The 16,829-nt window shown below is 49.0% G+C and overlaps 1 protein-coding gene across 1 annotated transcript in view; it reads right to left on the bottom strand.

The window, feature by feature from the left end:
• Positions 1-501: 501 nt before the first annotated feature.
• The window catches only part of Srp68 (signal recognition particle 68), a 32,446-nt gene continuing 16,118 nt past the window's right edge, over positions 502-16,829 (bottom strand). The window contains exons 9-16 of the mRNA XM_075990141.1: positions 12,016-12,114; positions 10,894-10,958; positions 6,909-7,065; positions 5,536-5,630; positions 4,405-4,534; positions 2,258-2,333; positions 1,804-1,856; positions 502-1,266 (exon numbers count right to left, since the gene is read on the bottom strand). Coding sequence (XP_075846256.1) covers positions 1,039-1,266; positions 1,804-1,856; positions 2,258-2,333; positions 4,405-4,534; positions 5,536-5,630; positions 6,909-7,065; positions 10,894-10,958; positions 12,016-12,114 — 903 coding nt within the window. The 3' untranslated portion in view covers positions 502-1,038. The remainder of the gene's footprint in view (positions 1,267-1,803; positions 1,857-2,257; positions 2,334-4,404; positions 4,535-5,535; positions 5,631-6,908; positions 7,066-10,893; positions 10,959-12,015; positions 12,115-16,829) is intronic.

The following is a 16,829-nucleotide window of genomic DNA, read 5'->3' on the forward strand; positions in this document are numbered from 1 at the left end:
TTCAAAACAAAAAAATAATCTGAGTCCCAGAACAGACAAAATTATATGTAATAAACAGCTTTGAGGCTCCCTGATGCCCAAGCAATTGCCTAGGGCGTTTCTGGGAACCCCGGCATGTTTCCTCCACCCGGTATGCAGGTCTGCATGCTGGGATACAGTCTGCCCTCATTCCATCCACCGTGTTCTGGTCTGAACTACATGGAGCCAACATTTCATTCCTGGCAGATTCCCCCCTCTCCATGGTAGAACAAAGAACCTTTGCTCTCCGAGAGGTTTATTCTTTCTTACACCGCTTGTTGGGATGTCCATTACTGATGCCGTAGCAGAAATTAGAGAAAAGTATGTCCACAGAAAACAGCGATGGGGTATGAAGGAAGAGGATGGATATGGGATGGCATCTGCACTCACAGATGGGCACTCTGATAGCAGCTGGGCTGGCCAGGCAGGACGCACCTGCCCTCGCGGCCACTGAGGGAAGACATGGAAAGAATGGGCACAGTCTCCATCATCTTTGTCTTTTAATAGAAGATTTGGTTTCATTGTTTACGGGTAACATAGTTAAAAATAGAGAGCTCTGCTTGTTCTCGGAGGAGGGGTAAGGCTGACCGTAATCCTGGGGTACACTGCCCATGTTTCAGTCACTGACAGACTTCAGGGGATTCTGGATGCTCACAGAAAGGAGGAGTTTGTTTCAAATCCATGGGACTGAGGACCGAGGACAAACATTCCCAAGACCCCCAGAGTCTGGTATGGAACCCCCAAACACATTGACCAAAAGTGATCAGCCATGGCTTACAAGGGCCAGGACAGCAGCAGTCCCCAGGAGGCACAGGGGACAGAGACCCCGACTCTGGGCCCAGCAGATGACAGGTTATGAAAGTAAGTCACAAACACACAAGATGTAGGGACTCAGAGCTGAGATGCTGAGCTCTGCCCGCCAGCCATTTGCAGACCTGGATATAATGCCATGGAACTCGCTGGGTCTGTCTCACAATATAGAGTAAGTCAGGGCCTCCCTGCCCCCGAGGAAGAGCCTGGTTAGCTCCTGAATCCAAAGATGCCCTTGATGTATCCTGTGAGGCCACTCTTGGTCTTCTGCTCCAACTTGTCCTCAAGAGGTGGGAAGGCCACATGGTTGAGGGCCAGGTCAAAGAACAAAGGCTTGCAAGGGATGGGCTGGAATCCTGGTGGGAAGTGCACGAGGTTGGCTTGCTTGGTGACAAGGGAAGGGTCCAGGCAAAAGGTCTCAAACCGTTCAACCAGAGGCTGGAAGACAGATCAGAATGTCCATCAGAAGGCCCACAGTGGTATGCTTACTGTGCTGGGCACGCAGCTTACATGTGCTTTCTTTCAGTCTCAGTTTGTATGGGCACATGTGAACACATGCCTGATGCCTACATAGCATGTTCCTAACTTACCTTTTATTATTGTTACTATTATTATTTTTGCTTCTTTCTTGTATGTATGAATGTTTTGCCTGAACATACCACCCGCATGCCTAGTGCCTGCAGAAGTCAGAAGAGGGCTTTAGCTCCCCTGGAACTGAAGTTAGGGATGGTTATGAACCTTCACATGGCTGCATGAAATCAAACCTGGGGGCCTGCAAGAGCAACAAGTGCTCTTGACTGCTCTCTCTCCAGCCGCACGCTCCCAGCTTTCATTATTTACTGACACTGAGGCAAGACTGTTCTCTACTTCCCTGGAGACATGGACAACTAGCAAGGCATCTGAGTCACCTGTGCAAGAAAATGGAAGAATCGGGGTGGAGTGCCCTCCTACCCCCCAATGCCACAGCTGCCTTACCTTATTGTCTTTGACTTGAGAAGAGGGCTCTGCTTGATGGGAGTCATTTGCATCTGAAAATTTCACAGGGATTCAGTAAGGATGGGGACTCCGCACATGCTTGCCACATAAGGCTTTCCACCACGGTGGTGAGCATGGCTCTAAATACCGAGCAAAGCCCGTTAGCAGGGACAGAGAGAGAGTGAGGCTTCCCTCCTGGATGAAGAAGGGGAATAAACAGCGACAAAGCCCAGATCCACTGTGGTTAATCCCTAGGAGCTGTGGGGTTTGGAAGATGCTGAAGAGAGGGGCAGCGACCGGACTTTTCCAATCCCTCTGCACAGTCAGTGCCTTGTGTGGTAGACAATAAGGCCAGGAAATAGCAGTCTTAAGAGAGTGACCCAAACAATGCTTTCTATGGTAAACCAGTGGTGTGGGTGTGGAGGAAGAGCGACAGAAGTCTGGGGCGGCTCACCCAGGATGGCTGCAGCCTGCAGTGAGCACTTCTCTGACCGCACTTGAGTGATGAGCTCTTGCACATCAGGCAGGTCCTGCAGTAACAGACAACACACACTCACCAGCAGGCCAGGTGGAGCAGCAGCCTCATGAGCCTGTGCTAGGTGACCCCACTGGGGCTCTGTGAGACTTTTTAGACTTAAAAAAAAGAAAAAGTCAGCCAGGCAGTGGTGCTACATGCATTTAAAATCCCAGTACTTGGGGAGAAGCAGATCTTTGAGTTTGAGGTCAGCCTGGCCTACAAGAGCGAGTTCTGGGACCCCATTTCAAAAACAAACAAACAAACAAAAGTCTATTTAAAAAAATGTCAAGCCGGGCGGTGGTGGCGCACGCCTTTAATCCCAGCACTCGGGAGGCAGAGGCAGGCGGATCTCTGTGAGTTCGAGACCAGCCTGGTCTACAGAGCTAGTTCCAGGACAGGCTCCAAAACCACAGAGAAACCCTGTCTCGAAAAACCAAAAAAAAAAAAAAAAAAAGTCTCTACTAGCCTGGTGGCTAATGCTGTAATCGCAGCATTTGGGAGGTAGAGGCAGGAGAACCAAGTTCAAGGGAAAGGCTGACACAACTGAAAACAACGCCCACCCAAAAGAGCATCCGCACCCTGCTGGTCAAGCTCAATGCAGCCCAGGCCCAACACCTAGAGTGTATGCAACTGCTAACTTAATCTTCAGGAGCACCCGGGGGAGCTCTGGACGTCCAGTTGGCAAATGAGAGCCCCTGAAGCATGTCAAGGGCAAATGCTGGGCCACCCCCCAAGAACAAGGGTGAGATGCCCAGGCCTCACCCAGCTCACCTCTCTGCAGTTGCCCCCCCTCCCCCTCCTTTAGAGATAAGGGTCTCACTAAGGCTCCAAGGTTGGCTAAACTCATGGTGCTTCTCCTGCCTCAGCCTCCCCAGTGCTGTGACTACAGATGGAAGCCATGATGCCAGTCTGCCCCACCACTTCCTTCTGTTTTTTGAGACAGGGTTTCTCTGTGTAGTCCTGATAGTCCTGGAACTCACTCTGTAGACCAGGCTGGCCTTAAACTCACACAGATCCACCTGTCTCCCGAGTGCTGGGATTAAAGGCGTGTGTTGCCACTTCTATCATGCTCACGTGGCCGTGTTCTCACACATCCCTCCTCTCTCTCAAATATTACTGGCCTCTGACATCGCCCTCATTATGCTGAGGACTGAAGTCCGGGACTCGAGCACGCTGAGCAATGCAGGTTCAGTTGTCTCTACAAATGGTGAGCCAGACTGTGGCTGCAACAACCCATGTGCTGTTCTCCAGAGGGCAAAGCCAGGCTCTCTGGGCATGGTGTGCTGTGCACACACAGCAGCCGCTCTGTGCTGGCCTGGCCTGTGACCACACCACTAACACCCACTTTGCTTCTAAACAGGCTCTGCTTACAGAACATGGATTCCTCTACGTAGCCAGCTATTGCTTATTTAACCTTTTAGGGTCTACATAGTCCTGTTGGTCTAGAACTCATTATGCAGCCCAGGTTGGCCTGGAACTCAAGCTCCTCCTGCCTCCACTGCCTGTGTGCTGGACAGCAGGCTGCAAGTGCTGGAGGCTGCATCCCAAAGGCAGCCAGTCCCTAGCAGGTGTTATGCAGGAAGAAGGTCACGGCTTGACATCAGAATCACCATGGAGCTTCAAAAACTCCAGTGTCCACTCCAGATCCCACCCCAGTCAAAACCAGACCCTCTGATGAGGACACATCAATCTTTTAAAACTTTTGTCAGATGACTTCAATGAGTAGCCAATCTGAGAACAATACAAGGGTTTGTTTCTTTTTAACCGGAGAAGTGGCATTTTCCACTCTGTCTCTGTGGAGTCAAGGCTGGCTCTGAGCTTGCTCTGAAGCCTAGAGTAGCTTCACACTCCTAATCCTCAGCCTCAGCCTCTGCAGGGCAAGGTAACAGGTGTGCCCCACCACAGCTGGATGAAATGCTGTCACAGCTACGTCCTCCTCAGGCCTAGAGCAGGGTAGGTCACACCAAAGATGACTCAGGATGACGGGAGGGGAAGGGCTTCCTCAGAAGCTGCCAGCTACGGTCTCCTCACAGACCCCGTACCCCTCACCGAAGCTTGGAAACAAGGAGAGATCACCAGCTCACCTTCAGGCTGTTCTTGAAGGCGCCCCCATCAGAACTGACTTCATTTGCGTACTTCAGAACCCTGTCATAGAGCACGAGGGCTTCGCTCCACTTCTTCACCAGCACATAGGACTGAGCAATGAAAAAACACCTGATGGGGAAAGAGTCACAGCGCTCTAAGGCAACAGTTGCTTGCCGCCAGGCTGCCCTTGCTGTCAGGCTCAATGTGAAATCTGGAAACAGGATTCTCAACTCTGGATCCTGGTCTGGGAAACCCCACCCTAGCCCTCAGCACACGTCAGCAATCAGGGTGCTGGCACACTTCGGAAGCAGTGCTGATCAGATCTAACAGGAACCCTCATTCACCGTTGCCTACATGTCTAAGACACAACTGTTTATCCATTCCTAATCAATCATTCACCGTTGCCTACATGTCTAAGACACAACTGTTTATCCATTCCTAATCAATCATTCACCGTTGCCTACATGTCTAAGACACAACTGTTTATCCATTCCTAATCAATCATTCACCGTTGCCTACATGCCTAAGACACAACTGTTTATCCATTCCTAATCAATCATTCACCGTTGCCTACATGTCTAAGACACAACTGTTTATCCATCTCTTTTCAAAAACCAAACCAAGATTTATGGGGCCCAACAGAACCTTAGTATTGCCCCCGATGAGCAAAGGCAGAGCGCCCTAGGGAGTCCAAGAGCAAGCGAGCCAGTGAAAGACGAGGGCGTGCACACTCTCCTCTGCCGTCTGTCTAGATCCCTGGCTCTGCTGAGTGTCCACTTCTGAGTGAGTCACACCTGCCCTCATCTCAGGAACTGAGATGCCCAGCTTCATCCCACTCAGCTTGGGTTCCCTGAACCGGCTGTTCTAGTCCACCAATGCCCTTTCCAATGCTTGGCTCTTCCAGTGCTTCCACTGGGAGGGAAGAAACAAGAGAAGGGAAGCCCAAAGTCTCCCAGAATGCAGATGAAGAACTCTGAAATGACTGCTGCCATCTTTGCTGGGGGCTCCCTGTAAAAACTTCTGTCAACACCGAGCGTCCTCCAATGACCGTGTGTCCCACGGGGCAGGACGGCTGTGAAGCTTACCGCTGGGACACACAGCAGAACCCTGCTCATCCTGAAGGACATTACCTGTAAGCTTTGAACACCAGGGTCTTGAGGCTTATCTCTTTCTGGAAGGTTCTATCTTCTTCTAAGCCAGGAAGCTGCAGCAATTCCACCAGATTCTGTACAACAGATGCAACAAGAAAATCCATGAGAGGAGCCTCAGAGTGATCCTGTCAGAAGACCTTCCAGGGACAGACAAGGGCAGAGACAGCGTCCACACTAGAACAGTAGGAATCAGGAAAGCGACCTGGCAGTGCGGGCCTGGTGTCCCCTCCGGTCCCCACACCAAAAGTGCGTTTGTCCTTCACCACTCAACGCCTCTCTCCAGCCTTCAGAGACTCCTCAGAACACACAGACCATCTGACAGGCAGTTGGTGTGTGTACTCATACACCTACATGTGTGGACACGTGTGTGCACATGCACGTGGAGGGCAGAGGTCAGCATCAGGCATCTTTCTCAACTTTTCTCTACTTTTCTTTTTTCCTCTTTTTGTTTTTATGTTTTCTTCTGTTTTTCTTTTTTTTTTCCTTTTTTCCTTTCAAGACAGGGTTTCTCTGTGTAACAGCCCTGGCTGTCCTGGCATTCACTCTGTAGACCAGGCTGTCTTCAAACTCACAGAGATCCGCCTGCCTCTGCTTCCCAAGTGCTGGGATTAAAGGTGTGCGCCACCACCATCCGGCTTCTTTTTCTTGAGACAAGGTCTATTATGTAGCCCTGGCAGTCCTGGAACTCACTATGTCGACAGACCCAGCTGGCATCAGCCACAAACTAACAGATCCATCCACCTGCCTCTACCTCCCAAGTGCTGAGATTAAAGGTCCAGCACCATCTTTTTTTAAAAAAATGTTTAAGTTTTATTTATGTGTCTGTGTATGCCACCAGAGAAAAGTCAGATCCCCAGGGGCTGGAGCTACAGACGACTGTGAGTGAGGGCCTGAGTCCTGGGACCCAAACTCAGGTTCTCTGCAGAGGACTAAAGACGCAGGGTCCGCTGACCTTGAACTCACTACAGTTTGCATGGGCACCCCCAGTGTCAGGATCCCACTGAACTCACTACAGTTTGCATGGGCACCCCCAGTGTCAGGATCTCAGGTGTGACTCACCATGCCTGGCCTATGTGTAACAAGCTTATTAACTGACCAACTCTCAGTCGGTGACACAGTATGGATTCAGTCTCTGGATGCCCTCAGACCTTTGGAAAGCACTTAGTGAATGCCTGTGGTGCATTTATCACCTCAAAATGCCTGAAATATGGAGCATGAGGCTTCTGATTACTCCAAGACCTTTCTTTGTCTTCTACTAGTTACTCCTGGCTCTCATCAGCCCTTCACTACCCAAATCATTTTGTGTTCAAGATAGCAGAGGGCAGGCTGCCTTTCCAGGCCCCAGGGGTTACCTGCAGAATGATGTCATAGAGCCGGATGAGGTCCTGAGGCCTGGGAGAGCGCTTGCTGTCGTCTTCTGGCTGCTGCTGCAGCAGAGCCCTGTGCAGCCCTTTAGCCATGTTCTCGTTCCGCCTGATGGCTGTTGACAGCTTGATGTAGGTCAGGTAGCTGCAATGCACATGCCAGTCATGTTCTGAGAAGTACTGGAGACACTGGGGACTGACTGGGGTAGTGGGGGTGGGGCTAGGGACCACACGCAGGGTTCTCTGACCCTTCACACCCTTTCCCAAGGCCTCAGAGCTCCCAGTCTTCAGGAAGCAGCAGCCAGTCACCATGTGGCCCACTCACTCTGAGAGGCTACGCATGGATGAGAAGGAGAAAGCACTGTGGACACAACTCAGTGGAACGTGTGCAGAGCCGGGGAGACTACAGCCACAGTGGGCATAAAAGACACCAAGTCAAGAATAGGTAAAGAATGTTAAAATAACTGAAAAATTAAATTTGAGAAATAGGTGAGGTTATGAGAGAAATTTTCCTAAAAGTAGTTGCTATACACAAGTAGATATAGGTTTACAAAGTTCCATGAAAATACAAAAGGTATGAGATTCCTGACTCATCATTTTTACACCAAAGCTGCCCTCCAAAGCCTGAACCAGCCTTCTCTGCAGGTGGGAAGGTGACCTCAGGGCAAGGGCTTCACTGTCTTAAGTCCTCGAGGCCCTGCTCCAGTCAGGAGATGAGCTCAGCTCTGACTCTGTGTGGAGCCCTCTAGGAGCCTCTTTCTCCTCAGGCTGATTAAACAGGATAACATCTTGGGCCAACCCTGTGTGATAATCAAGGATCGGGAGTCATCTGACAGTCAACTGACAATCACAAATACCAAACCCCCAAGACTGGAGATCAAGTGCTACAAGGGAAGAGAGTGTGTGTGCGTGCGTGCACGTGTGTGTATGCATGTGCGCGTGTGTTGTGTTTGGTGTGGGGACCTAAGGCAGGCATGCTAGGCAAACCTTGTCACCAAGTTATACCCTGCTGGGCCTCTGGGAGTTGAGTATTTATGAGAAGCATCCATTACTATCAACAGAGTCTCTCAGTAAACTCTACCTCTGCTGAAACAAAATAAACAACAACCAAACACAGGGGAGGAAGGCTGAAGACGGAGGACCACAGTTACTGTGTAAGTTCAACAGGGGAGGAAGGGCTGAAGATGGAGGACCACAGTTACTGTGTAAGTTCAACAGGGGAGGAAGGGCTGAAGATGGAGGACACCACAGTTACTGTATTAGTTCAACAGGAAGAGGAAGGGCTGAAGATGGAGGACACCACAGTTACTGTATAAGTTCTAAGCAGTCAGCAAGAAACTTAAAAATTTCAAGGTCAAATACAAAGGGAAGTTGGGTGAGAAGTGGAATTTTCAAGTAATATATCACTTTGTTTTTTCTTAAGGATACTCCCCTTTTTTCTCTGAGATGAAGCAGCAAGGCTCCGTGTGTTCTTCTACTAGTGCAACTTGATGGCCCAACATGTCTTTTAAAAAACATATCCAAAAACCTTACACTGAACAAGGTAACTATTTCAAAGGAAGAGAAAGAAAAATGAAGCTGACAAGAGAACTGAATCATGTGCATAAAAGAGCAAAGAGGCCAGCACACTGGCTCAGGTCTGCAAGCCCAGCTCCTGGGAGGCTGAGAGGGAAGGACTGCTGGGAGTCAGAGGCAGGTCTGCGCTACAAAGCGAGCTCCAGGCCAGGCCAGGCTGCAAACAAAGGCTGTTTCTAAAGCTAAACAAACAAACAAGTAGAAGAAAAGCAGCAGTCTTGCAAGAACATAAGCAAGCAGTTTGACACAGCCCTGCCCAGGGCACATTTGTTGCTGTGCGGCAGAAGCAGCAGCAGCAGCAAACACACAGTGGGACTGAAAAGGCCACAAGAACACAGATGGGTGGCCAATGACCAAGAGCACAGGAAAAAGCCAGGCACACTCTGGACTGATGCAGAGTTGCAGGTGGAATTAAGTTGAGCTGAGATGCTCAGAACAGTGGAGAGCCTGGGAGACAGAGGAAAGGGAGCTCTAGGTCACAGCAGCTCCAGAGGGACTGACTGAGGCTAGGGTAGTGGTTCATGCCTCAAATTCCATGCAGAAGATCGAGGAGGGGGATTTGTTCTATCTAAAGAAGCTCCATTTGATGCTAGCCATCTACCTTGGTATCCACCAGCTGTTTGTCTCCAGTCCCTGGAAGGAAAGTCCTTCCCAGTAATCCTGACTCAGTGACCCCTCAAAATGTACAGCCGTGACTGTCTACTTGTTAAAAGTGTTTTTCTTTGCTTCTGTAACTTGCTTACAGACACCCAGAGACAATGTTCTGAGTTGCCTTAGCCACTGAATTTGTCAGAACAGAAGAGTTTTTACTTGCTTGCATAGATATCGAAGGTCTTTGTGTGGTTTTCCCCTTTAAAAGTCTTCCCTCACACCCCTCCTTCATAGCAATCTCAAACTTGGCTTAGAGACTGTTGGTCTTGCTAGCATCTAATAAATCTTTTAATTATAATTGGATTGAGTCTATGGTCTGTTCCCTGCGGTCAAACTTCATAACAGATTCTCAAGAATTTGAGGTCAGCCTAGGCTACCAGTGAGATCCTGCACAAAAAACAAAACAAAACAAAAACAAAAATAACACACCCACACATGCCAAGGCCTATAGTAATAGATTAGCTAGCGAAGCTGCTGGCTACACAAACCTGGACCCCTGTATTCCTTCCTGGAACCCACGGAAAGGTGAGAGGAGAGAACCAGCTTCACAAAGTGTCCTCTGACTTTACATGCATGAATCCCCACAAACTCATCAAGTATGCACACAATTAAAAAAAAAGTGAGGACTGGGGAGGTGGATCTGTGGTTAAGAGCACTGGCTGCTCTTTCAGAGGACCCAGGTTCAATTCCCAACACCCACATGGCAGCTCATAACCTTCTGTTAACTCCAGCTCCAAAGGATCAACACACAGACATACATCCAAGTCAGACTCCAATGCACACACACACACACACATATATATGTATGAAAACCAAACCAAAAGGCCCATTCAATGCCCCACAGCTTTAAACAGAACCAAGCAAACAAAGACCAAACTAAACAGCAGCCAAGGACTACTAGCTCTCTCTCCTGAGCAACACAGGCACCTACTGAACGAGACAGAGAAGTACATGCAAATCCACGAAACTTTCTATTAAAAAAACAAAAAGAAAGCAAGCCAGCAAGCTGGGTGGTGGTGGTGTTGCATGCCTTTAATTTAATTTAATTTAATTTTATTTTTTTTGGTTTTTCGAGACAGGGTTTCTCTGTGGTTTTGGAGCCTGTCCTGGAACTAGCTCTTGTAGACCAGGCTGGTCTCGAACTCACAGAGATCCGCCTGCCTCTGCCTCCCGAGTGCTGGGATTAAAGGCGTGCGCCACCACCGCCCGGCTCATGCCTTTAATTTTAATCCCAGCATCTGGGAGGTAGAGGCAGGTGAATTTCATTTTCTTTCTTTCTTTCTTTCTTTCTTTCTTTCTTTCTTTCTTTCTTTCTTTTTTTTTTTTGGTTTTTTGAGATAGGGTTTCTCTGTAGCTTTGGAGTCTGTCCTGGAACTAGATCTTGTAGACCAGGCTGGCCACGAACTCACAGAGATCCGCCTGCCTCTGCCTCCCGAGTGCTGGGATTAAAGATATGTGCCACCACCGCCCAGCATGCAGGTGGATTTCTATGAGTTCAAGACCAGCCTGGCTCTAGAGATAAATTTTCAGTTAGGAGCACTGGCTGCTCTTGCAGAGGGCAGGGTTTGATTCCCAGCACCCACTCTGCAACACAGTGGCTCACATCCAGTTCCAGTGGATCCAATGCCCTCTTCTGGCCTCCACAGACACAGGGACACACGTGATGCACAGATACACACTTAGGTACCCATACACATAACATGAAAATCTAAATTGGCACAAACACACAGAAGTCAGCTCCCCTCACCTGTGCAGGTACTGGAGATTAGAAACCTTTCCCGACTCTCCATCAAGGGTATAATCTCTCTGTTTCTGAAAAGGTAAAGAAGGCAAAAAAGTAAAACCCACAGATTCAAGTGTCGCACCCTCAGACAACATGACAAGATTACCCAGTTGCCTTGAGTGACAGATGCTGAGCAACAGCCAGTTAGGGTTCCTGTCCTCTGTTCGGTGTTTTACCCCAAACACTCGGTTCAGAGTCCCCAGGTGTGGGGACACACACCTGCAGTCCTAGCTATCAACGCCCACGTCTGTTCACAGACCAGGACACCTAATGAGACGCTGGCTCAAACTAGCAAACACAAACAAAACCCAGAGACTTGCCTAGCACGCTCAAGACCCAGTATGTAGAACTATGAGACCACGGCACCACAGAGGGTCCCTTCAGACCCAGAGTTGGCTCCCCTGCTCTGTCAGCTGAACGGCGGGAAGAGCCCCAGCGCAATCTGCATCCTTAACCGCCAGCATCCATGGAGATGCTACCGCACGGGGTAGAAGAGACTGCAGGAGTGAGTATTTAAGTGTTTTTCAATTACCCAACTGGCAATCCTCCTGCCTCTGCAGAATGTTACAATTCTGCACCACCTCACCTTTATGGCCATCTCTGTGTAAGTTAAAATGCTGTGCAAGAACCAGTGTAAAGCAGTCATGGCTACCAATCTCTGCAAGCCCAGCTCTTCGGGGAACAAGAGCAGAAGTCCATCTTGGGCTACATGCCTAGATTCTAAATTCTGCTTCAACAGAACCCTGACAGTGGAGTCATCAACAGGGAGAGACATTATAGCGAGGACCCAGAGATATAAAATGGTTCTTAGGTTTTCAGTCCAGATGCCTGAACGGATCACACCATGGAAAAGGGGAGCACCACACACCAGGAGTGCTCCTGGAGACAAGAGGCTGAAACCATGGGATCACTATGAAGAAGAGGCCATGAGAATGAAGTCATAAACCTGGAGCCCATAGGCCTCTTGTTAACAAGCTGATCACATCTGCAAACGCCCCAAAGGCTAATGGTGATGCAGGGACCCTGGGCCACCCTGAGGACAGGACAGATGGGGAGGAGGTAGCACCAGGCAGGAGATGGTCGCACCTGGTCAGGCTTGAGCTCTTCCCGCACGGCCTGCAGGGCATCTCGGCACTCACTGAGCATGGACTCGAACAGCCGCTCCTTTGTTTCTTCACTTTCAGCCTAAACAGTGGCAAATGCAGCAAAAGACCATTCTGAGCAAATCGGAGGAGGGCACGGTAGTAATACGATCCTCCCACCGCACTAACACACTTACCTGACCCAAGATAGCCTTAGGTTCTTATTTTATTTTAAATTCAGGTGCCCATGGAGGCCAGATGGCATCAGATCCCCTGGAGCTAGAGTTGTGAGCCACTTAACATACGTGATCTTAACTCCAGCCTCGTGAATCCCTTAGCGTGTCACTTGTGCATATGATTTTCTTATCCGCCATATACTACGATGGAAACTACACTGGAAAAGTGAACACGCTGAAGAGAGCCACGTCTGCAGGCGTCACCTCAAGCTGCCAGGGCCCTGTGCTTGGAGTGTCTCCCCATCACAGAACGCACCTCCAATGATTCTGCAAAGGCCGTCACCTAGTGCCCTTGGGGGAGTCTATAGACCCCCCAGGATGCTGTTTCCTCACACTGAGGAAACAGCACAGCAGATGTCTCTTCCCCTTCTGTTGTCAAGCTGCTGCATGCCAACAGAACTGCCCTTTTATTGCTACAATGCCTCCCCTAGACGAAAACATCCCTCCCTCCACTGGTCCTAGTGACCAACACATGCACAACTAACTCCACTGTTCACTCTGGAGAACCAATGAGTTTATCTGGCTTACAGAGCAATGAGGGTGAGGGACCACAGGCAGGAATAGGTGACCTTAAGGCTCTCCCACTGGAAGGCTTGTGCCCAACTGGGGTAATGGCTCCTCCAAGCCTGTGCAGATGGAGTCCCCTCCCTCAGTCTTTCCCCCCAAGGTCCTGTACTATTAGGGCAGAATTCATGCACCTGGATACTCAGGTGAGGGTGCTATGGCCCTACTGGCACCCTCCTTCTATGAGAAATGTGGACAGTCAGCAAGCTCAGCTATGACGATCTCTTGTGGGCAGCCCCAGCCAAACTCCTGAATATGGCGCCAGCATAGCTCAGAGAGGCCTACAAACACCTTTACAGATACGAGCCGATTTCTTTTAGAGTCAAGCACAAAACACATTACTAATCAATATCCCACCAAAAGATACTTCTCCTAAATGCCAGACTAAGTTGTCTTCTCTAGACGTCCTGATCCAGTGTCATACATATGTGGCCAACGCAGGACAACTTTTGGGCAGAAATGATTGACAGGATTGAGTTGACAATCTTTGTACAAGTACTGGGCGTCACCCTCCGCTACACGGCCTGGATAGATGACCAAGTGATTCACTCACCGAATGCCTGCCACACCACATTATCCGCCCTAAAGAATCTGACAGAGCAGGGAACGACAAACGGCAGAAAGCAGACAGGCCCGTGCTACTTGCAGGCCCAGTGAAATGAAAACAGCAGCATTCCATGGTTATGTTTGACTTTCCACAGAACTAACAGTCAACCTGAAAAACATTAACATCCAACCAACCTCTCAGGAAGCCCAGCAGCCCGCCCAGAAGGCCCACTCCTGCAGGAGATGAAGGAGCTTAGAGAAAAAGCTCTACTTTCCAGAGTAAAGAATCTCCTCTGTGGATTGCCCAATGTAAACCAACAGACCCTTCCACTTACAGGTCACTTGACTTTCCTGTCCCTCACTAACTGGTGCCAAATCGGGGCCATGGCTTCCTGTAACTTGAAGGCAAACAAGGCCTCACCAGCTGGTTCCCGCAGCAGAGCAGCCTGCGGACCAGCACAGCACAAGACGGACGGTGCTCTAGCCACGCTCCGCAGTGCGGCAGGCATCGTGCACCAGCATTTTAACTGAGATTTAAATGGAACAATCCAAGCACATCACAGAACTGTCTGTCCAGCGCAATTCCTCATAACCATCTAACCAAATTCTTTGTTTGCTTGTTTAAGACAGGGTTTCTATGTGTAGCCCTGGCTGCCCTGGAATTGCTCTATAGACCAGGTTGGCTTTGAACTCAAAGAGATCCGCCTGCCTCTGCCTCCCAGGTGCTGGGATTAAAGGCGTGTGCCACCACTGCTGGGCTCTAAATTTTCAATGTAAGATTTCTGTGGAACTGTGACAACTGAGTAAGACACATGACCACCCCGGCACCACTTAGGACTCAGTCAGCCCCAGCACCCGTCTGAACCCACATATCTCACAGATCCACCAGAGCGCTCCTTTCAGATGGGTGGAGTTGTCTGACAGCGGGCAATAACGAGGCTCTGTCTTCCCTCCTATTGGTAGGAAATGTTAAAGGAAGCCAGAATGCTAGCCCTCTTCACAGCCGTCATCGGCGGTCAGATTTCCCACGGCTCCCACATGCTCTACACTGCATTCGGGGTTTCGTGAACATTTTCCACAGTGAAGGAAAAGGCATGTCTGAAGGGGAAGACTTGTTTGTCATGTGCCACCCACACTGCTCAGTGACTCAGAGACCACCAAGTATCAGAGAACTTGTCATGAATCTTCCTGCCCAGGGCAAAATGTCTCCAAACAGGAAGTCTTTATGTATTAACAGCACATTTATTCTAGAACCTATACTTGATGCCAAGATGACTCCTGAAAGGAGGCACGCCTCCCAACATGCAGAGACAGGACTCCCTCTCCACATCCCAGCAGTCCCGTCTGCACAGAACCAGCAGGAATGTGCTCCACACATAAAGGGCAAACTCCCTGCGTAAGAATGGGAGCTTGGCTGGACCCGGCTGCCAGGTGTGCCTATGGCACAGGGTCTGAAGCCTACTAGGTCAATCAGAAAATTCTAGATCTGTTTGATGAAACTCCAAGCACGGGGCGGGGGGCACTCTTCTCCAGCGGGGCATCCAGGCCAGCCGGGGCAAGGCCACTGGATTGGGCTCCAGCGTCTCCACTACTGAAGGGGTCCTGGACTGTTTTCACTTGCTGGTAGGGACTGCTGAAGATGGTGCAGTGTGACTAAGAGACACACGAGGCAAGTCTAGCCACATTCCCCACCACACCCATAGGAGAAGCAAGGGCACAGGAATCAAGCCTCACCCCATACTGAGAGAGAAGTCCAGAAGACAGAAACACAAGGAAATACGCTAAAGAAAAGGTTTTGTTTGTTTGGGTTTTTCCTTTTTTTAGGAAAGGGTAAATGCTCTCAATCCTACTCAAGACATAAAAAAAAAGATCAAATCTACTTATTTTGAGATAGGGTCTCACTGTGTAGCCCTAGATGGCCTGGAACTCACAGAAATCTGCCTGCTTCTGCTTCCCTAGTGGGAGGATTATAAGATGCTGGCCACGAAGCCGTAAGACCTGATGCAATACCTAGGAGCCACACGGTGGAAGGGGAAAATTGATTGCTTTTAAGTTGACCTCTGACCTCCACATGCGTACATGGACTGACCATACACACATGGTAAAAAATAAAATATAAAAATTTGATAGGGCTGGAGAGATGGCTCTGAGGTTAAGAACACTGACTATCCTTCCAGAGGTCCTGAGTTCAATTCCCAGCAACCACATGGTGGCTCACATCCATCTATAATGAGATCTGGTGCCCTCTTCTATTCTGTAGGCACATATGCAGATAGAACACCGTACATAAAAAAAAATTAATAAATCTTTTAAAAAAAATTAATAGATATAAACAGCTCTTTAGATATAAGAGGTAATATAAAATAGATATAAAATAGCTCTTAGTTTGAGAAATCTATTCTCAATAGTAATTTAAAATATAGAAAAAGCCAGATATGGTGGCACAAGCCTTTAATCCCAGCACTCAGGAGGCAGAGGCAGGTGGATCTTTGCAAGTTTGAGGCCAGCCTGGTCTACAGAGTGAGTTCCAGGACTGAGAACCTATTTGAAACAAAATATGAAAACCATCTGAGGCATAAGTCCACGGCAGAGTGATTGCCGAGCATGCTTTAGGGTCTGGGTTTCGTCCCCAGCCCTGCAAACCCAAAACCAAACAAACGACAAAACCTCTTCTACAGAAAGCTTTGCTGCATCCTCACTATGCGTGCTATGAGCCGCGCACAGCACAGGTCTGATAACAGACAGGCAAGGCAGCACTTAGGAAGCACACTGCTATTACGTGTGCTGTGACAGATGACAAACAGAAGGCATGCATTTAATTCTGCAAGCACATACTTAGAGTAATGACTAGATGAGATGACATACTGACTGGTTTCCTTCCCAGTCTCTTTTTTGGTCAGCCTTGAACTACCTTCTTCCTTCTGGTACTAGAGATTGAACTGAGGTCTCCAGCTTGAGTATACTCGCTACCATGAGATAAGTCCCAGCCCCTCCAACTGCTTTAGGGTGTCTAGCTGATGTCAGTCTTTAGTCACAAAAAACCCAAACACATATGTGTCTGTGTGTGTGTGCCCCCTCACAAAATAAATGTAAAAAACTAAAATAAAATTAGTTCTTCAAGTCGGGTGTAGAGGCACACTTTAAATGCCACCACTTGGGAGGCAGAGGCAAGTGGATCTATGTGAGTTCAAGGCCAGCCTGGTCTACAAGAGCTAGTTCCAAGACAGTCAGGGCTGTTACACACAGAGAAGCTCTGTCTCAAAAAAACAAAAGCAAAAAATTAGTTCTACTAGTTGTTCAATCTTCTAGTTTAAGAAAAACAAACTTTCTGGTGTTGTTCCATCATTCTGCCCTTTAAGCAAAGCAAAAGAAAGTGACAGAGTGACGTGCAATACAGACCAGTACATAAATAAATCCTTCAATTACTGAAAACTGCCCCCGCCCAAAGCAGCCACAGTGGAGAGTGGCTGGA

This window comes from Microtus pennsylvanicus, chromosome 11 (assembly GCF_037038515.1).
Source record: "Microtus pennsylvanicus isolate mMicPen1 chromosome 11, mMicPen1.hap1, whole genome shotgun sequence".
NCBI classification, from domain to species: Eukaryota; Metazoa; Chordata; class Mammalia; order Rodentia; family Cricetidae; genus Microtus; species Microtus pennsylvanicus.